The sequence below is a fragment of the Onychostoma macrolepis genome, chromosome 05 (assembly GCF_012432095.1).
Source record: "Onychostoma macrolepis isolate SWU-2019 chromosome 05, ASM1243209v1, whole genome shotgun sequence".
In the NCBI taxonomy this organism is placed as follows: domain Eukaryota; kingdom Metazoa; phylum Chordata; class Actinopteri; order Cypriniformes; family Cyprinidae; genus Onychostoma; species Onychostoma macrolepis.
Window position 1 is genome coordinate 8,588,142 of NC_081159.1, and position 22,176 is coordinate 8,610,317.

General features: G+C 35.9%; 2 protein-coding genes across 6 annotated transcripts in view; one reads left to right on the forward strand and one right to left on the reverse strand.

Moving 5' to 3' along the window:
- The first annotated feature begins 816 nt into the window (after positions 1–816).
- hmgcra (3-hydroxy-3-methylglutaryl-CoA reductase a) lies at positions 817–9,202 on the forward strand. 2 transcript variants are annotated; one of them, XM_058775041.1, is made up of 20 exons: positions 818–1,068; positions 1,851–2,040; positions 2,165–2,276; positions 2,371–2,458; positions 2,569–2,653; positions 2,750–2,855; positions 2,957–3,063; positions 3,140–3,259; positions 3,343–3,503; positions 3,961–4,202; positions 4,293–4,462; positions 4,776–4,970; positions 5,694–5,852; positions 5,987–6,144; positions 6,234–6,339; positions 6,487–6,657; positions 6,798–6,938; positions 7,044–7,202; positions 7,342–7,496; positions 8,024–9,202. In XM_058775041.1, the coding sequence occupies exons 2-20, from the start codon at positions 1,876–1,878 to the stop codon at positions 8,076–8,078; spliced, it is 2,655 nt and encodes an 884-aa protein (XP_058631024.1). In that variant the 5' UTR covers positions 818–1,068; positions 1,851–1,875; the 3' UTR covers positions 8,079–9,202. The 2 variants fall into 2 exon arrangements, with proteins under 2 accessions (XP_058631023.1, XP_058631024.1); XM_058775040.1 differs by having other exon boundaries at positions 817–1,068; positions 3,961–4,462.
- Positions 9,203–10,644: 1,442 nt separating this feature from the next.
- cert1a (ceramide transporter 1a) overlaps positions 10,645–22,176 on the reverse strand; it is a 28,096-nt gene continuing 16,564 nt past the window's right edge. Inside the window, exons 4-18 of one of the 4 annotated variants that reach the window (XM_058775044.1) lie at positions 22,023–22,130; positions 21,751–21,886; positions 20,792–20,875; positions 20,146–20,303; positions 16,912–17,001; positions 16,751–16,837; positions 15,605–15,694; positions 15,211–15,288; positions 14,977–15,072; positions 14,000–14,132; positions 13,799–13,869; positions 13,572–13,700; positions 13,300–13,429; positions 12,162–12,299; positions 10,645–12,069 (exon numbers count right to left, since the gene is read on the reverse strand). In XM_058775044.1, coding sequence (XP_058631027.1) covers positions 12,172–12,299; positions 13,300–13,429; positions 13,572–13,700; positions 13,799–13,869; positions 14,000–14,132; positions 14,977–15,072; positions 15,211–15,288; positions 15,605–15,694; positions 16,751–16,837; positions 16,912–17,001; positions 20,146–20,303; positions 20,792–20,875; positions 21,751–21,886; positions 22,023–22,130 — 1,518 coding nt within the window. In that variant the 3' untranslated portion in view covers positions 10,645–12,069; positions 12,162–12,171. Of the gene's footprint in view, positions 12,070–12,161; positions 12,300–13,299; positions 13,430–13,571; positions 13,701–13,798; positions 13,870–13,999; positions 14,133–14,976; positions 15,073–15,210; positions 15,289–15,604; positions 15,695–16,750; positions 16,838–16,911; positions 17,002–20,145; positions 20,304–20,791; positions 20,876–21,750; positions 21,890–22,022; positions 22,131–22,176 lie in introns of all 4 variants that reach the window. The other 3 variants (XM_058775043.1, XM_058775047.1, XM_058775046.1) reach the window with 3 other exon arrangements.

The window sequence follows — 22,176 nt, forward strand, 5'->3', positions numbered from 1 at the left end:
CTTGTGGGGACTCTCCATAGGCGTAATAGTTTTTATACTGTACAAACTGTATGTGCTATTGCCCTACACCAACCTTACACCTAAACCTACCCCTTACAGGAAACTGTGCATTTTTAGATTTTCAAAAAAACACCATTTAGTATGTTTTTTAAGCCTTTTGAATTACGGAGACATAGGCAGTGTCCTCATAAACCACCTTCAAATTGTAATACCTCTGTCATACCCATGTCATTATACACATTTTGTCCCCGTAAACCACAAAAACCAGTACACACACACACACACACACACACACACACACACACACACACACACACGATCATTGTTATATAAATCAGTAAAAGAATACAGAGATCTGAAATGAAGCTGTATAAGCCTACAAAACGCTTGTAATATGAAAACGTTCACAAGTATTTTCAGACCAAACATCTACTAATTTTATTTATTTATTTTTTAATTTGTTATTTTATAGTATTTTTTAAAATGTTTCTTGAAACAAAACCTACATTAGATCAGATTATTGTTATTGATAAAAAAAAAAAGGTTAGCCAAGATTAATTAGCGGTGTTATAAGAAAATGTTATATTTCAATTTCCTATAGCTGTGGGGTCTATTATAGTTACAAGGTCGGATAGCTTTTGCGGTGAAGGCCGGGCCAAGGTTCACACACCTCACACACATTTAAATGATGGCCAGATCACGCGTCCTCCGGCAGGACACGCCCTCAACACCATTCGCAGGAATGTGGGCGTGGCTTTCTTGCGCATCAGTATGGTTCGAGGATTTGATTGGCTCTTCGCTCGACTGACGCAGAGCCATGCCATCGCTTCATAAGCTTTAGAGGAGGATGCCGGGTTTGGCGACTGGAGTCCTCATCAGACGTCGGGATATCGTTTATATTTATTTAATTCGGCCGCTCTAATCATGAAAAGCACACCTAAATGTTAATTTATAACAGCGAAAACATCTATAGGCTTTTATTAAATCAGCCGCATATGTGGAGGATTTTACAGTGATTTGCTCTTGGTGTAACGATACTAATTCTCTAACCCTCATTGACCCTTACTGGTAAGTGCCTGCATCAGACCTACAGCCAGCCATAGCTTTTATTTTAGACATAATGCCTGCTCAGTGTTGTCCATGATCGAATGCGGATTTCTTTCAGTTCGTTTCGGCATGACTGAATCAGTGATTCATGTTTTATCATCATTGTTGGTGATGTAGGCTCTAAAACTAGAACATTAAGTCAGGATCATTGTGTGCTAATGCAAAGATCAGATAAAAATATTTTTTCCATTTCCTCTGTTTATTTATTTATATAATTTTATAATATAATATAATTTTACAGAAATTTAAATTAATGGTTAATAAAAAGAGTCTATTGTAATATCTAATGATGAGGTGACTCAGCTTTTATCTATAATAAGCTACTTAAAAAAAAATTGTTTTATTATTTTTTGAAAACACCTTATCATCCCTTTGCACATACAAAAAGAATTCGTTTTCTATTTAATATTAGATGTAATGAATAATTTTGACAAGTTAAATCGGTGATTAATAATCTGATCATTGGTCTTCACAATCAGTAAATACAGAAACCATCTGATGTTACTGTTGTACAATGTAAATTCGGTAATAAAGACCATTTCTATAAACAACTCAAAAATAACTTTTATTTAACTAAAATAAAAGTTACGCTCTAGAAGTGTTTTTTTTTTTTTGTCATTATGAAATTAATATTTTTTGGGCTTGAAATTGCGGTGTCAGAATGCATTTGTAATTCATAATTATGCCATTGTAATCCTGTTTAACAAGTTTCTTTTCTCCCATTCGCTTTCTGTCATCTACAGTAAGTGACTGTAACACACCTTAAAAATGCTGACGAGACTTTTCCGAATCCACGGCCTGTTTGTGGCCTCCCATCCTTGGGAAGTCATTGTGGCTACTGTGACTCTCACCATCTGCATGATGTCCATGAATATGTTCACTGGAAATAACCAGATTTGTGGCTGGAACTTTGATTGCCCCAAATTGGAAGAGGTACAGTGTGTTAAACGAATTACACCATGGTGGCAGTTAATGTATAGTTCTAATTAATCTAATTCCTATCTATTATATCTATTATTCCTAAAATTTCCTAAAGATTTCTCTGTCTTGTCTCCAGCAAATCTTAAGCAGCGATATCATTATCCTGACAATCACAAGATGCATAGCGATCATCTATATTTACTTTCAATTCCAAAATCTTCGACAATTGGGATCCAAATACATATTGGGTAAGTTGTAATTTTTAAACCTGTTTAAAAAAATGAGTTTGTGAGGTAGCATGACTTACAAGTGTTAATGTTTATATTAATACTTCTTTTTCAGGCATTGCAGGACTTTTCACAATATTCTCCAGTTTTGTGTTTAGCACAGTTGTGATTCACTTCCTGGACAAGGAGCTTACAGGCCTCAAGTATGTCTTATATCACTCTCGCTAGAAATCTTAGAAGTATCGCTTTGTTTTTTGGAAAAGAGTTAGTAAATATATCAAGTAAATTATTTTTTTTGTTTTAATATTCCCAGTGAGGCCTTGCCATTCTTTCTGCTGTTGATTGACCTCTCCAAAGCATGTGCTCTGGCTAAGTTTGCTTTGAGTTCAAACTCACAGGTACTTTACCTTTTCATCTACATTAAACTGAAGTTTAAATAAACATGACTAATCAGTCTCTGGTTTTTGTAAATGGCTTTTTTGACTGTCCTGCAGGACGAGGTGAGAGAGAATATTGCCAAAGGAATGGCTGTTTTAGGACCCACTTTTACACTTGATGCCCTTGTGGAGTGTCTGGTGATTGGTGTGGGGACAATGTCAGGTAAACTTAACCCTTCCACATGAGACAGAAAATCATTTAACAAATTTGTTTAATTTGGGAGCAATGAACTTTATTTTGCCCTTTTCATTGTTTTCCTGCAGGTGTGCGACAGCTTGAGATCATGTGCTGCTTTGGTTGCATGTCTGTCCTGGCTAACTACTTTGTGTTCATGACCTTCTTCCCGGCCTGCGTCTCTCTTGTGCTGGAGGTATGTAAGCATATTTCAGTGCAGTACACATAAGAAGACTGTAACATATTCTAAAATGTGTGACTATTTCACATAGTTGTCTAGAGAGAGCAGGGAGGGACGTCCCATCTGGCAGCTGAGTCACTTTGCTAGAGTTCTGGAGGAGGAGGAGGACAACAAGCCTAACCCTGTCACACAGAGAGTCAAAATGATCATGGTACGCACTGAACCAAAAACACTACAGTCTTTTATTACTGGGATTTATTATATTGATGGTTTTAATATCTCTAATGTTTGCAGTCTCTTGGCCTGGTCATGGTTCATGCTCATAGCCGGTGGATTGCAGATCCCACGTCAAGTAATGGAACTCTTGATCTTCCTCAAGTTGGAGAGAGCCTGAATGACAATATGCCCAAGAGAATTGAGCCAGACATGCCCCTTTGGCACTTTTACCTGTCCAGGTAGGCACACTTCATAGATTTTATTTGTTTAATTAATACAATTTTTTTTGGCCATTAATGATGGAAATGGTTTTCTTGAAATTCTTTGTATAGTTCAGTAGTTCAAAATTCATAGTTCTATGTATCAATTTGACTATAGATATGCCACAGTATAAATGTACATCATGAAAATTTGACATAAAAATGTATTTTGAGATTTGCTAAAGATTGCATTTAACAGTGTTATTTAATTGTTACTTTTTCTAAAGATTACAGTTTAGTGAGTGTTAAATAATAGCAAAGATAATCTAAATAGGAAAAATAGGAGAAATAGCATGCACAATGAATTATCCAAAATCAATAGATACAATAAATAAATGGTTTTAAAAATAGTGTGGTACTGATATATCGTGCATTGTTAATAATAATAACAACAACAAGAATACCATGTGACTACTATTTTATTCTGTGCATTTAGGATGATCAGCATGGATATTGAGCAGGTGATCACACTGGGTCTTGCTCTGTTCCTGGCTGTGAAGTACATTTTCTTCGAGCAGGTGGAGATGGAGTCTACTCTGTCCCTGAAAGTCCCCACTCCAAGCTCCATGCTCTCTCAGAAATGGTCTCCTGATCAGTGCTGTAGGAAAGAGGTTCCCCTTTCCAGCAAGCCTGAGAAAACTCCAACTCCCCCTCCAGTTGTTACCAAAGAGGAAAGAGGTATTCTCTTCTTACCTTTACACATTTGTGTTAATTTTCTGCAAACCCAACACTCTACGGTGGAATCTAATTGCAGTTTCTCTCCTTCAGATTTAGTGATTCGGCCCCTGCCTGCCCCAAAAGAACCTGAGCATAAAAGTACTTTTGTTTTGGGAGAGGATGAAACTACGGAAATTGTTAATGTGTCAGAGACTGTGATCAGTGTACCTGCTGAACCCAGACCTGTGGAAGACTGTCTGTCCATTCTGAAAAACCCAGATGTAAGAGCGTTGTCAAATATCCCTTTCTACATCGATACTGTTGTTCTCTTTCTTGCATAAAGATTAACTCTGGGTTCACTGTGGGACTGAAACCTGTAGTTATTTTTTACCTCAGAGTTGACCCATGTAGTTTCTAATGAGATCTTCCTTTTTCTCTTTACACTCTTACTCTTAGCCAATTAGTTTATGACATTAGACAAGATCAGAAGCATGTAGTGAAACCGTTTACCTCCAAGAGTAGACTTCTGTTACCTAAATCCAAGTATAATCACAGTGTATGTGTGTTTAAGTGTCACCCCTTCTGGCCCTGCAGATGGGCGCTCGCTACCTCAGCGATGAAGAGGTGATCGTGTTGGTGAACTCAAAGCACATCCCAGCTTACAAATTGGAAGCCATGATGGAAACCCCTGAGAGAGGGGTGATGATCCGTAGAAAAATGCTCAGCCCCAAATTCCCAGAGCCCACAGCTCTCACCTGCCTGCCTTATAAAGACTATGACTACTCAAAGGTAAGACATCAGGTCATTACATCATACATAATTTAATTAGTGCTGATTTATGGATTTGAACACACTAGGGATGCACTAATATTAAAACCTTTCCATATTAAAAATTGTTTACATTTTGTCCAATATGATGAGATCCAATGTTTTTGAAAGAAGCCTCTTATGCTCACCAAGGCTACATTTATTTGATTTTTGACAGCAAAAACAGTGATATTGTGAATTATAATATTATTATTAATTACAAATGTAATTTATTCCTGTGATGGCAAAGTTTAATTTTCAGCAGCCCAGTGTCACATTCAGATATCATTCTAATATTCTTATTTGCTGCTCAAGAAGTTTTCATCAGTGCTGAAAACGGCTTTTTATAGAAACTGTGATGTTTTTAGGATTTGTTTTTAGAACAGCAATTATTTAAAACAGAAATCTTTTGTAACATTAGAAGTGTCTTTTGACTAATTTAATGTGTTCTTCCTGAAATTATTAATTATGTTTCCTTTAAAAAAATACTTAATATATATGTACTGTATGTTTATATACCCAGCAATGCAAACAATGGGTATAACCAAGGTCACACATATGTCATAACCAATTTGTTACCATACATTACACCATACTTTGGGGGTGGGCACTTTTGACTTGGTCTAGGAAGCAAAAACTTGGTAGCACTCCAGAAATTTTGTAACCTTCAATGTCCAGCATTCATTTTCCTGTTCTTTACTCCAGGTGATGGGAACATGTTGTGAAAACGTCATCGGTTACATGCCAGTTCCTGTGGGGGTTGCTGGTCCTCTGTTATTGGATGGAAAGCAGTTTCAGGTCCCCATGGCAACAACTGAGGGCTGCCTAGTTGCCAGCACAAATAGAGGCTGCAGAGCTATTGCAGTAAGCAAAATTTTCGTTTTTTTGCTCTCAAAGGGTAGCTGAACTCATTTCACGGCCATTTGAATATAATATTGCATAATGTCTAGTGTAAAGCACATTAATCTAATGCTCTGTCGTGAATGGCTTTTCCGCAGTTGGCAGGTGGTGCCAATAGTCGTGTTCTTGCAGATGGAATGACCAGGGGGCCGGTGGTGCGCCTGCCCTCTGCCTGTCATGCGGCTGAAGTCAAGGCCTGGCTGGAAAGCGATGAGGGCTTTAAGAGCGTCAAGGAGGCCTTTGACCAGACCAGCAGGTAAAGGACTATTTCAGTGAACTGATTTAGTGTGATAGTGAAGTTGTTTTAAATTATGATTATGTAAAATATTTGTGTTGTGTTTGTAGGTTTGCACGTTTGGAGAAGCTTCTGATTGGCCTGGCGAGTCGTAATCTATACATCCGATTCCAGTCCAGAACTGGAGATGCAATGGGGATGAACATGATCTCAAAAGTACGCAAGTGCTGAATTTGACAAAATGTTGTGAAATATGGTCATTTTGTATATTAAAGTGATCTTGAAATAAACTGCCATGACTCATTTCTGAGTTATTATGAAGAACTCGTGCAGTAATATTTTTTTTTTCTCTCTGGTCACCAGGGCACAGAACAGGCTCTTGCCAGGCTGAAGGAGGAATTTCCAGAGCTTCAAATTATGGCTGTTAGTGGAAACTACTGCACTGACAAAAAACCAGCCGCCATCAACTGGATTGAAGGCAGGGGCAAGTCAGTGGTGTGTGAGAGCACCATCCCAGCCAAAGTTGTCAAAGAGGTACAAAACCTCATCATATTCTACAAAATGTCCTGCAAAAGCTGCATACTGGGAGCCTGTTGACATTGAATAAGGACATACATTCGTTTTTGAAATGATAGTCCAGACTAAAAGTCTCACGCAAGTGTGTTTTTGTTCAGATTTTAAAGACGACGACTGAGTCTCTGGTTGATGTCAACATCAGCAAGAACTTGATTGGATCTGCTATGGCTGGAAGCATCGGAGGTTATAATGCTCACGCCGCCAACATTGTAGCTGCTATCTATATTGCTTGTGGACAGGTAATAAAAGTTATTGTTTACAGTATGATTTTGATAAGATTATATAGTGGTGGTACAGATGGTAGATACAGAAGTGAATTAACTAAATGAATTTGTCCTTGACAGGACCCAGCGCAGACAGTGGGCAGCTCTAATTGTATCACTATCATGGAAGCCTCAGGCCTTACCGGGGAGGATCTTTATATCAGTTGTACTATGCCCTCCATTGAGCTGGGCACTGTAGGTGGAGGCACTAACCTTCCTCCCCAGCAGGCTTGTTTACAGGTACTTGATACCAGATCTAATATTTTACACATATGAAAAACAGAAGTATGTTTTAGTTTCATTGTGGATGCACAGTTGATAAAGCCACTCTGATAGCCAGTCTCATGCAGTTTTTTCTCTCTCTCTGTCTTCCTGTCAGATGTTAGGTGTGCTGGGTGCCAATCAGGAGTGCCCGGGTGAAAATGCCCGACAGCTTGCCAAGGTGGTGTGTGCTACCGTGCTTGCTGGAGAGCTGTCACTCATGTCTGCACTCGCTGCTGGACACCTGGTCAAAAGTCACATGACTCACAACAGGTAAGTTTATTATATATGAATACAACATTCTAATGTATTATTATTGATATACTGTGTATGTATGTATATATATATATATGTTTATTAAAATCTTTATCTAAAAATCTCTTAGCTAAAAATAAGCTTAAAATTTAAAATAATACATATACACACATATAATGTAAAAGGTTTAATGTATTATTAATTTATATATTAATATCTTTATCTAAAAATCTCTAATTTCTAATAAGCTAAAATTATAAACATTGTAATATAATGTATCTTCTAATCAGTTTGATTCATGTAATCCTAATCAACAAATGTAATCAAATGACATTAAATCTTTAAAAAATATATTATAATAATATATGAATCTTTTAATCGTGTATAGTTATATATAATCATGTATTACATTGATAATCATTATCTTAAGAAAATAATCTTACAAATTAAATTATAGTATAAAATTATATTCTGACAATGTTTTGTAAGACACTATCATCTGCAAACACCTGTATAATTGCTTCTTTTTTTTTTTTTGGCTATAGATCAAAAGTGAATTTGCAAGACGCTCCAGGAACATGTACTAAGCAGGCATCTTGAGACATCAGCTGTTGAAGATGCAAAAGGCCCATAAAGAAAGATGATCCCAAGTTTAAGGCACATGTGATTAGTAATTTAGATTATTTTAAAGACCAGCAAAAGGAATACAGACATACGACTGTTCATGGTTCCCCTGATCTGTTAAACATGAGTTGTCTTATAACTACAGACATTCTTTCAAAGTAAACTGGTTGAAATTAAAGGCTGGAATCAAGACCAGCCGTGTTCACAAGCCTAGATCCAATATTTCTAAATCATATCAGAACAGAAATGGCTGTTTCCGGACCTGCTTTGTTAAGCTTAACTTGCTATGGAGAGCAAATCAGCCAGTACATAGAGATACAGAAGGCCACATAATTTAACTTATTTCGTAAAATCAATATAGTTCAGGTCACATACATGACTGACTGGATGGGTTAAAGCTGAGTACGTGCTTTACTTCATTATTTGTTGGGGATAGCGACAGGGATCATATCTTTGCCAATTTTTTGCCAACTGGAAAGAGCAACATTAGACAGAAAGGGAAGGATAAAGTTTACTCTTCATTGCACTTATAAAGGGAAATGGCATAGGACAGTACCGATACAGAGAGGAGTTTCAAGTACTATGATTCACTAGTTGGTACAAATGTAGAATATTACAGAACTACTACGAAATTGCCAAATGAAGCCGTCAGCAGTGCTTGCGATGTTTTCTGTGTCAGAATGTAAATTGCTTTTTTTATTTTGCTATGACACAGGAATTGAATGACTTTTGTAACTGAAAAGGGTTGTGCTACGGCATGACGGCACACATATTTCAAAAGGTGCTACATTCCACATAATGTTTCAGTTCTTTGTTCATTTAGCTATTTCTTTGTGTTTGAACATGTAACAATACGCAACTTAACGCCTTGCATGTTTCCAAAGGCTTGAAATGGCTTTTAATCAGTTGGTTCTGGTTTTTGTGTCATGGAAAAGAGTGGCTGTTTAGACATGTACGTTTCATGCTGAAGACATTGAAAGGAAGCTTGCTATTCCCCCCTCCCCCTCCCACTCCTAAAGGCATAATTCAAATTCTTCAATAAATAATAAACTGCAAAAGTTTTGTATATTTTTTATAATAAAAAGAAAATATAGAATTCATTGACTTCTGCTTGATCATATTCTCTGTCTCACTTGGGCAACTTCAACCAATTAAAATACAACACAAACACTAAGAACATGTTCAAGGTTTAAAACTAAAGTCCTGCCAATATATACATTCCTTCTCTACAGCTCCAATAGATCAGCTCCAATAGCTAATATCCTCAACCAATGACAAAATGATTTAATCAACTTTCAAACAGTTCAAATATAGGTTTTGAACAAAAGAGAAGGTTAATAGAAAATGATAAAGATTACAGCCTTTTAAAACATTGTTTAAGAAAAGGGATGAGATAATATTGTAGATACTTTATCAGAAACTTTTTGGGATTTTTAGAATTTAGATTAGCTTCTTTTCAATTCACTGGTTAACCAATTAAAAAAAAGGGACACTAATAACATGAACAGTGAATTTTGCCTAAAGTTTGCATAAAGACAGTATATTGCCATTGCAATTTCTTTTGTGTTGCTAAAAATTGAGCTCAACTCTTATGAAGTGATAAGCCTAGAACCAAACAAGGCATCAAATGAATCATAGAATTAAAAAACACATGAAGATGAACTATATCTATCAAGGAATTTAACCATAAAAAATTTCAGTTCTCCTCTAGCACAAGCTAAAAAAATAGTTCAGTACTAAAAAAAGCACAGCTGTTAGATTTTGAGGTTATTTGTGTGCTTGAGAACTGAGGGTGGTGAGATGTTCGAGTTCTCCTGAGGCAACGTCATTATAGGCTCTTGTCTCACCAGAGTGCGAGCCGGCCAATCAGCTCGCCCTGCATCACATCTCACCAGGACACTGACTGCTGATTGGTTTAACCTCAGCGAGGCCCCAGACAGACCGGCAGGGATGAAACGGGCTTTACACACACACACACACACACGTTAATCTCAGAGCGCTAACCGTGTTACTCCTCCCCTCATGCTTATCTTGAATAGTAACCCTATCTCATGCACATGATGCCATATCGGCCCATGGGTTTGTCAGTGATTGGAAATGTTCCCACACTAATGTACACAGTACAGTGAGTTCATAGGATATTGAAACATTTATTGCACTGTACAGTGAGATATTCTTCCTGTATGAACCTCAACAACACAGAAAATCACCCTTAAGTGAGATTAACAAAGAAAACGTGAAAGTTTTGCTTTTGTTTCATAAAATTTGGTTTCATTAATAAATTGGTGATACATGTAGAAAGAAGTCATTTACAAAACATTTTTTTTTTTCCAAAAAGCATACAACATTTGTAGATCAATCTCAAAATAAAATCAAAGTTCAGAAAGTTTCTTGTTCTTGCTGTCATTTCACACTATTAATCTAAATATAAAAGTGCTTGAAGCAGAACTGCAGCAGCAAATTTGTAGTGGCAGGCAAGTGATGCAATAAATGTATAACTTGAACCTTACTTCAAATCAGGCATTCTGAACTCAAGTATTAGTTTGGAAAGACTATGGTGGGATTAAAAAAAAAAAAAAAACATCAGATTGTTTAGTGCAAACAATGTTACAGAAAACACACATTCAACATATGATGGATCATCTAAGAAATCATGACATCAAAGCCTTTTTAAAGGGATAGTTCATACTTACGTTTTTCCAAACCTGAATGACTTTCAAAAGAACACAAAAACATTTTGAAGAATGTTGGTAACCAAGCAGAATTTGGTTACCATTGATGGCCATTGTGTGGAGAAAAACATCTCAAAATATTTTTTTTTGTTGAACCGATGAAAGCCAGTCATTCAGGTTTGGAACAACTTGAGGGTGAGAAAACAATTTTACATGAAAGAATTGTCATTTTTGGACAAACTGTCCCTTTAAGACTAGTGATACTTAATGTCCTCGATACATTAACTCCTCCATATAGTGAATTAGACCACAGAAAGTGACATTAAACAGTGAAATGTTACAATTCCCTCTCTTTCAAAAGCACAACTGCAGTAATTCTACATAGATTTTTTAGATGGAAGCCCAATAGGTAGTGATGAACCAGAAGTGGAATGACGTGGTCTAAACTGCTGTTATAGGGCCCAAAAAGGCATGTGCGCAATAAAGTGCCACCTATCTGCAGAAATGATTATTTTTGAAACATCTGGAAATTCAAAACAAAAACAAACTTAAAAACAAGAAAAAAAATTTAATAAAAAGAGAAAAGAAAGGCAATTATGGTCTATTAAGTCACTACCAACTTTTCACAGGCCTACCAAAATACCCTAACCTTTGATTATAGTCTTATACAAGAAGCTCCCAATAAATGTACACTTTGCCTAAAGCCACATTTGTGAATTATAAGAATAAAAATGTGTAATGCCTTCACATGTAATAATCTTAAACATTTAGATTAACTAACTGTACAAGAGATCTTAAGACTGAAGTTTGACGTCATCTTGATCATCAGGGCTAGAAAGGGTCTTCCTAAGAGAAATGGCTATTGGACAAGGCCAGTGAAAAACGTTCACGTACAGCTGAGATAATGCTGGGATTAGATCAAGGCATCAAGTTTACAGTATATATAATCTCATTAAGACCTCAAAACTATGATCAAATATTTACAACAATGTAAAACACTTTAACAAAACTCATTTAGGGAAAAACAAGTAAGGCCTTTTAAAGATGAACAGGCTGCGTTGGTCTTTCTAGTGTGTTTGTACTTGTCAAAGGTGCTTTTACAGACTTTGTACCATGTTTGGTGTTGGTGTACCGCTGTTGTTCAGTCTGTATGGATCCGTTTTGAAAAGGTTTCTGAAGAGTGTCAAGAGCACTTGGGCAGAGCAGCTCTTTGTTGTGAGTGATGGTAGAATTTTGTGAATAAGGCGTTTCTTCATTCGAGTCAGAAAGCAAACTGGAAATGTAGATTGAACAACCTGGAAGAAGAGAAAAACAGATTTTGAATAAACGTGCAATGCGATTTAATTTAGAAGCAGAAACAGTCGCTTTTTTTAAAGGAGTGACTTACCTGGTGTTGCTCAAAAGAGAATAGCCTCACCGTTGGTCTTCTCTTGAACATACGAGGTGAAGCGTTTGAGGAATTTGGGATATTCTCTCTTGGCTACGGCTCGTAAAACTGATGCAGGGGCCCAACCACCAGGATTTACTTTAGGATTACATGAACACAGCATTAATGTGATATATTTTAGATCATGCATATAATAAATAAAGATTGCAATCCAAACTGTGATGTACCCAGTGTGCAAATGATATATGATTTTCACAGTTGACCCCAAAATATATTATATATATGTATATAACAGGAAACTGAAAAAATAACATTTTATAATTAAATAATGAGAGTCATGCTTTGTCAATGTACCTACTTGACTGATGCTAACAAAAAAATGCTCCAGTGATCAGGACAACATGATAATTGAGAACACATGGGGGCTTTTTTTAGGGTGAAGTACTAACTAATCTAACTTTTGTGGTCATTGAAAAATTTGAAATGTTTAAAATATCTAAAAACATATTGCTATAACATTAAAAAAAAAAAAAATTATATATATATAAAATATTATTTATTTATTTTTTATACACACACATATATATATATATATATACACACACACACACACACACTACTGTAATAATGCTGTTACAAAATGTTTTGAAATATTACTACAATTTAAATAAACTGTTTTCCATTTTAATATATTTTAAAATGTAATCTGTTCCTGTGATGGCAAAGCTGAATTTTCAGAAGCCATTACTCCAGTGTCACATGATTTTTTAAAATCATTCTAATATGCTGATTTGGTGCTCAAGAAACATTTCTTACTTTCAATGTTGAACACCGGAAACCGTGAAACTTTTTTTTTTTTTTTTTTTCAGGATTCGTTGATGAATATTAAGTCCAAAGAAACAACATTTAAAAAATAAATATTTTGTACGATTAAAAAATCTAATGTAAATATTTGCTATCACTTTTGATCAATTAAATTCCTCCTTGCTGAATACAAGTATTAATTGCTTTCAGAAAAACTAATTTTATTGAACCCAAACTTCGCATGTACATTTAAACCCCCAACCTGACCTTTAGTTTGAATTCTTTGGGAGGTTTCAAACATCAATTAGGAGGACCAAACACCCCCAAGACTTACCATTGGCAACATATGTGATTTTACAGAGGATGTTGTCTCTGGTGATCTCTTTGTCTCCCTCTGGTGGGCTGATTAGGGTTTGACAGATCATGGCTACATTGATTTTGGCACGAATGCATCTAGCAGAGGGCTGGAGAAAACATGGTTTTGGAAAAAGACAGTTTCTGATGCACAGCTTACTGTATACTGCTAATGTTGAATAATATGCGTCTACGATATCAAATTGCTTGAAGAAACTTTTCAAAAGATATTTCTGCAGTCCTGGTACTTACTGGATAGCCGTCATGATCCACTGAGAAGTTGCACACCAGCCAGGTGTCTGGATCATTCTCATTGGTGGAGAGAATTTTACTGATAATCGATACATAAAGCACATCTCTCTGGGAAGCAGGCCATACCCTCTGCAACAGAGTAGTGAGAGAAAGAAAAAAAAAAAATCAGAAATCTAATAAATCACCCATGATGCAATAGTGAATGTGTTATAGTGGAAGTGTTCTACCTTATGTGTCTGATGAATGATGACTGCTTTATCCGAGAGTGTCTCAACCACTTGAAAGCTTTCAACAGTTGCTGTTTTTTCATATTTTGAAATTAAATTAAGAAACAGCATTTTATTAAGATTTCTATTTCTAAAACTACATTCTCATAATATAAGATTAGAAGATCAAAAAGGCAAAATGATGCATTGAAGTGAACATACTCTCCCAGTCGTTCCGAAAAGCTGTATCCCAAAAGTAGTGGCAGACCTCGTGACCTGTGACCCCTCTGACAGCGTGAGTAGCTTTGAGAGGATCCAGAACGATGCCGTTCTCCTCCACCTCTCTCCTGTACACCTGCAAAAACATACGTTCTAACATATTAATTTTTTCTGAGCATTAATAATGTCAGAACTGCAAATAGATCAAACGATGGCCTGAATGACAGCAACCTCTAGTGGAAAAGAGAACAATAAAGGGTTAAAAGGGATAGTTTACTCAAAAAGGTTATTTTGCATATTCTTCTGTTTTGTGACTGAACCAGAAACCACCCACCCCCACACACAACTGTTCAGTTTTTATTTATTTATTTATTACAATAAAAGATACAATAATTAAAATACGAAAATACAATGATAAAATATTTTTATTAAGCAAGGATTCATTAAATTGTTTAAAAAGTGACAGTAAAGACATTCATAATGTAACAAAATATTTCTGAAGGCTCACTGAGGACTGGAGTAATGGCTGCTGAAAATTGAGCTTTATCAGAGCTATAAATAAAATTTATTACAAAAATTTCACAATATTACTGTTTTTACAGTATGTTTCAACATATATTGTAGCCTTGGTGAGCATAAACTTCTTTCAAAATGTTTTCATAAAAAACAAAACAAAAAAAACAACCTTAACCAACCCCAAATGTTTGTATGGTAGTGTATATAGATGAACATAGATGAAGATAAAAAAAAATAATATAATATATATAATATAAAAAAAAACTAAACAAAAAACACAAATTATAAGATATAAATCTTCATTTATCTTATATATATATATATATATATATATATATATATATATATATATATATATATATATATATTTTTTTTTTTTTTTCTTTCTTTTTTACTCTGATATGGAAACCAGCTTCCATAGAAACAGCTCAAATTGTCAAATAAATAAGAATCTACTGCCTCACCTTCATATCCCCTTCTTCAACAACCAGCTGCCAGTTAGCATCTCCACCCACATCCTGTAAAGAATAAGTCATGTGGCTCTGCACCATCTCCTCAACCTGTGAGCAAAACAAGAGGTATAAAGTTTTATATACTAAAGTAAACAAGCAAAAAATGTATTCGTTACATTTATTCAAGTTCAGAACAATCATACGCCTGCAGTTCATCCACACTAGAGTGTAGTGTCATATATCTACCTGAGCACTGAACCTGTGCACGTCATCGGACGCACTTATGAGGTCAACGGAGGACAAGGAGGAAGTATGGCTGTGAGGCTGAACCCAAGAAACAGAGAGCCAGAGAGAAACAGGTCAAGGGAAAAAGAAGAAAATAAATATCTCATCATCACCCAGAGAATACAGAGCAGACCGCCACCGCAAATCACACTTCAGCAGGAAGGACTGGAGGAACAAAGGCAGCTTTGCAAATGTAAAAGCCCCGAAGATTTCACCGAGCAGATCCACCATCAGCAATGACAGAATTGCATAATTAGTCACGAAGAAGCAAATGTGCTTTGATAAAGTGAAGAATCCTACACACTGTGTAGGAGTGTGTACGCTTGTGTGGGTGAGCCAGAGTGGTCTGTCTTACCTTAGTCGAGTATTTCTGAGTGCTGATGGAGGAATAGGTGTCTGGAGTGAGGGAGATCTGTCGAGATACTCTGCTCCTTTCTGCCTGGGACTGCAAAACATGACAGCAACTTTTATGTATGGACATAGGCATAACATGGAATTGAATTGGCTGTAAATATGCTTTGGATGTAGTTCCTGACTGTTGGATCCCAATGAACAGTCATTTGTGGACAGTGGTCCATCTGTTTCTCCTCAAAAGTCAATGGGGTCAACCTTCATTATCAGCTCTGGTTTCAACTAGTGGTCAGCTTATATATCAACAAGGATGAAAATTGCCATTTTTTAATCATCACATTGGTAGAAAACTTTGATTTTAACATCAAACCAGACTTTAAACAGTATAGAGTGTGTTCTTACTTAAGCACATTTACAACCAAACCAACGGGTGTTAAATGCTCTGTTTAGCTATGACTCAAGCTCTAAGTGGATTCTGATTGACTGTCAATGTTTTTAATCATCATTTAACTGGGAAAAAAAAAAATGTAATATTAAAGTATGCTGCTCCTCTGGGTTGTTATTGTTATAGCTGTGGTGTGAACCTCACTATTCTCATAGAATTAGAATGATTAATAAAACGATATAGTTACAGTTGTCTTTATTGTGGTCAAAAATAACCAATCTGACTTTACTAAACTAACTAACTAAATGACTTACAGACTTTAAATTACTACAGCGCAATTTTAATGTGCTGTTTTAATGTAAAATTGATTTTTTTTTTTTGTATGTGTGAATCAAAAATTTGTGGACTTGGCTAAACTTGTTTAGAGGACCTTAAAGGTGACAACAGCAGCAGTACCATAGTTCAATAGCGCGTTAGCTAAATGCTAAGCTACTCTGACCGCTTTGGTTTTCCCAGTTTATCTTCATAACTGCAAGCACAAACATAATCCTTCTGTATATATTTACACTTCAAAAGTCATGATGATGTAATCAAACAGTCAATTTCATGGAAATGGAGCCATTATAACTAATGGAATGGCTATACAAATGTATAAGAAATCCATATCACATGTGAAGAGTGCCAGTACTTCAGACTAATGCCTTATAAATACAAAGCTTCGCAAAAGTGATAATTAATTTGAAATGATAATGGCTGGATCATTACTTGCTCTTCGATCTGGTCATGCTTATCCAATGCAGCTTCCACAGCATCGAAGAACTCCTCTTCATTGATCAGACTGTTTGGTCCTTCCTGCACAGAGAGAATATCTCAGTCTGGAATGGAGAGTGTGTGTTGAACCAAACATGGAAAGGCTGTGGACGCACTTCATAGTCTGGTCCTCCATAATGAGGCTTCTTCAGCTCCGTCAGTGCAGCTTTATAGGCTTCTTCAGCACGTCTTCTCCTTTCAATTTCCTTATGAATGATAGAAGAATGTTACTCATAGTTTTACTATATCCAATATACATCACAATGCACTCAAGAAGATCTTAAATGGCTCATAATAATATATAATTAATAAATAGCTTTTATAATAAATAATATTTTCCCTCCACACTCTTAAATTTTATTTCTATATTTATTAAATTATAAAATTTTCTGGTATTTGGAAAAGAATAACAGCAGCTATTCTGCTTTCTCTTTTGAGCGGACCAAGTTTCTCATCACCCAACAGACATGTAAATACACTAGCATTCAAAATTGCGAGGTTGGCAAGACTTTTTTTTTTATATTTTATGTTTCTGAAAGAACTCTTTTATACTCACCAAGGCTGCATTTATTTGATTTATTTTGATGATTAATAAAACAAAATATTAACAACACTAATACAGTTAGGTAATATTAAATAACTTTTTATATATTACTATTTTAATATATTTTTAAAAGCTAGTTGCTAAACAAAGCTTGCCTACAAACTAATCCAAGAAACACCTGTTTAAGATCCAAATAAAGAATCCGGAGCAGACCAATGACATGACACAGGAACTCTTGACAGCTCCAGCTTAAGTTTAAGTTTAAGCTTAAGCAAACACACCCATTTCAATGGTCAATTCCACTACAGATGCCATTGTGTCTTGCCTCTTTGGAAGGTCATTCATCTAACAAAGGGTGGAGCCCATATCCCCAACTCTCTAGACTTGCTTGAATAAAACAAACCTCTAAATCACTCAAACATTCTTTAAATAACTGAAGCAGAACCTTCAGCTACAGCATTAAACCTTCACCAGAACGTGGTTGTTCAGTTGGCTAATTGAGCAGCTTTGGGTGTTGAAGACGAGTAATTGGTGAATAATGATCTGGCATTATAAAGCAGATCCGTTCTGAAACTGACAGGTGTGGTTTAGCTTTAAGCCCCGAAACACCTCTCTCTGCAAGATGTCACGAGAGACAATTACTGACAACACCCGGTTTATATGACAGGTGATAACAACTGTCAAAAAGGTGGTAACGTGACTCTTCTAAACACTGCAATGGCAGAGTTTCGGTGAAAATGTAAACGCATACAGTTACAAGGTACATATGGATGACTAAAACATGTCAAGACTAAAAACATTTTCCAGTGACTCAATTTGACACTTAAAACAGAAAGTAGCAGCAAATAACCAGTGAACTGAACAAAAGCATGTCAAACCTACAGAGTAGAAGCTGCTGTGTGTACACAGAGGAATCCAGTTTTCATTAGCACTCTGAAGAGACCCGGCCACACAGTTTTGCCACGGCTTCAACGCTGAAGCACCGTACACTGTAGTCATCCTCTACAATCCAGTTGCTAACATCACAACACACAATCCTCAGAAATGTGGAACTCTGGTTACTTTGCAAAAAGCTTTATTCTGCTCAAAGGTCCATCAAGTCCTGCTGAATGACTGTAAACACACTGTAAAAATCACACCCGTTCAGATTCTCTGTGGCGGCTGGAATTCAAGAAGCTGCTTCCTGGCTCATGATATACCGGGGGCTGGACTATAGATGGAAAAACTGGTCGAGCAAGTGCAAGCAGAAGCTTTACACTAAGATGCTAATGAGGTGTGGCTTTGGAAATGTGCTCCCACATAAAGTGGCGCTGAATGGGAGTAATGCAAGGTTTCCGGAAACTACAGTAGATGCACTTTTGTTTTAATGGATGTGTCTTTGTGACTCATCCAGTAATTAAGGTGTTATGTAGGAAGTGTATGGGAATACAATTAGTGCCCAGATTAAGCTTGTGAAAAAATTGCAGAGCTGCTTGATGCTGAATGCTTTATTTGTGTCGAAATGCACCCAATAGTTTCAATATGACAAAAGTGTTTGATAGTCCCCAAACTATCAATATTTCCTGTAAAACCAGAATGATTAGGGATATCTAATTCTTTCATAATTTAGTCATTCTCATATTATTCCCAACCCATATGACTTTTTATTTTTTTAAAGGAGATACTCTGAAGATTGTTTATGCTGTTGTTTTCTATAATAGACTAAACCAAGGTCTGTTACTCACACAAAGCTATGGTAAGGATTCAGAGGACCTGAAATATAACACAGGAGTAGTATAGACTTCTTTTTACTTCGTGGAACTTGACCATCTCTGGTTTATTTATTTGCATACCAGCATCTATGGCTATTTTCATGGCAAGATCAATGTATTTTAAAAGAAACAATTCGAGGGGTGAGAACCAAAAGGGTGTAAGTGACATTTCACCAACTTTACAGGAGAGCTAAAACTAAAATTTTACCATAGTTTGATCTGACTTTGTGTACTGATTTCAACTGTTTATAATACAAATTTGTACACTCGTGGATGACAGTACTTTTGCCAGTAGAAAGAGCTCATTAAGAGCTTTCATTTGATGTATATATCTCCATTTCACCAAAAATGTCACTTATGCCCTTCTGGTTCTCACCCCTCGAAATAGTAATAACAGAGTAGTAAAGAAAAACATCAATTGATAACCAACTTATATCAATATTATTATACATTACAGAAGATTTTTTTATTTCATTTTTTAAATAAAAAAAAATTTATTTAAATTTTTTTTAAAGACAATTATTAGAGAACCTTCTGAAAACACAGATTTCATTTGCCATTTTAAACAGTTCCTGGTCACTTCATGCTTTGTTATATTGTAAAGAGCAATGTTAAACTACCATGCAAAAGTTTGGTAGATGTTTTTTTGATTAATTTTCTTATGCTCACTAAGGCTGCATTTATTTGATAAAAATATAGTAAATTGTGAATATTACTACAATTTAAAACTACTGTGTTCTATTTTACTATATTTTAAAATGTAATTTAATCCTCTGACAGCAAAGCTGAATTTTTAGCAGTCATTACTCCATTCTTCAGTGTCACATGATCCTTTTGAAAACACTCTAATACACTGATTTGATGCTCAATAAATATTTCATATGAATATAAATGCTGCCTAATACTTTTGTTGAAACCATAACTTAAGAACAACACTTATTTGAAATAAGAATGCATGAATTTGACCTAACGTATCAATTTCTTTCGAAAAACATAAAATATTTTTGTGATAACGTTTTTTTTTATAAAATATTTTAATTACAGCTGCACAATACCTTATCAAGTCGTCTTTGCCAGCTATCTTCTCTTTTGACCAAAATGTCAATGCAGTGAGACAGTGTGGACAGGATTCCTGCTGTAGTAGCTTTAAACGTGATGGCTTCACCTTTGAAATCGATGCCTAAGGAATCTTTGAGGCTGTCCACAGAGAATACTGAGGGAAATCAAGTAAAATGAGATCAAATAGCAGAAGTATTAAAACTTCTGAAGCTCTACATCTGAAGGAACTTCAGTTGCTTAATTAAATCTGTATTAGTGTCTTATCAATTATCAAAGGATAAAGTAAGCCATTTACTTACAACCACCACAGACATAATGGAATATTTCCACCTTTATTAGAGTAAAAAGCACTTAGTCTTTACACACACCAAATTGATGCTACCACTAACTGCATGTGTATTTTGCAGCTCATTGACTGGTGTATATACTGTGCAAGTTTGTATGTTATTGCAAATAAAATGATGATCAATTACTATGTCTTCATTACTATGTATACAAGATATAAAAAAAACAACAACTTTGCTTGAGAATAAAACTGCATTCAGAAAGGATCACAAGCATTTGATCAGTTTCAACAATTGCTGTATTAGGCACAAAGAGGATGTGCTTATAACAAAGATGTACACATCTCAAAAACCTCACATTTCTCTTTGCTGCTGTTGTTGTTGTTAAGCAGATAATCTCCATCTGGTCGTGAGGTTGGAAAATCTTCCTCATCATCAGATACTGCAAAAAAAAATAATAAAATAAAAATAAATAAAAAAGTACATAACTTTCATGCATTGAAAAGTAAAGAAGATAGCAACAGATATTGATTTTATTATAGTTATTTTTAAAGCTTTCAATGTACTTTCATTAAATAAGATCTTTAACATACAAACAGTGTTCAACACACAACAAAGAGCACATCAAATATGGTTCAAGTTTTTGAGCTTTTAGTAAGAATATCTTAGCCTTAAGGCAGGGGTTCTCAACTCTGGCCCTCGAGGTCCACTCTCCTGCAGAGTTTAGCTCCAACCCTAATCAATATTGAATCTAAATGGGTAATCTATTAGACTGTGGCTGTCATAAAGCTGACAAATGCAGCTTTACTGAGCTCAACAGCTATGGCCCAAGATATAGCATAAATAAAACGCTATTGACTATTTAAAAAGGTTGCTCAATATGTCCCACGCTGTCTTCCTGTTTCAGCTGAAATTACGTCAACACATAGAATAAAGCTGCACGTTTCAAGGCACTTCAGTGGACCTTTAACAGGAGCTCAATCATGCTTGCTTGACAAACAAGAACAAACCTCATTGATACTTGTGAATCAAGCAAGCACTACTGAGCTTCCATTTACCATATTTGAAAAAAGTGTCAGTTTTGTTCCACAGTCTTTCAGTGGTGGGACAGAAATCTCTTAAATTTCATTAAAAATATCTTTACGTGTGTTTCAAAGATGAATGAAAGTCTAAGGCTTTGGAACAATTTTCACTTTTCACAATATAAAAGAGCACTAAAAAAAAAAGGACTCTGAATGGTTTTCTCCTGCTTGAAGCCAAATTGGTCCCGCAGTCAGATAAAACTGACTGTAATGTAACAAAATTCTATTTCCTCACCTTTGTCCCTGTGGAGCTCATCTTTACTCTCAATATCTGCGCAGTTGTCAAAATACTTCTGCAGTGTGTCCACCTGTCTGCAGAGAATGTCCCGGAAGGTCTCCATCTCTGCTAGCTTTTCCCGCAGGCTGTATCCCTTCTGGTCAACAGTTTGTAAATGAACATTCAATTGTTATAAAAACAGAAATGACATCTCCCATGACAAGACATTTGGCTACATAAAAGTTGTCCGTGTTTGAGCTCCGGATCTGAAGGCAGAGGCTGAGACTCACCTTGAAGGAGGATGCGGAGGTGGTGGAGAGGCCGCTGGCAGCAGAGGTGAGGGACAACAGGGAGCCATGGCGGCGTAAACTGCTCTCAGACCCATAGCCTGACTCAGCCTGCACTCAAAATACAGCACAAAGAAAAAGAGCTGGTTAGGTAACT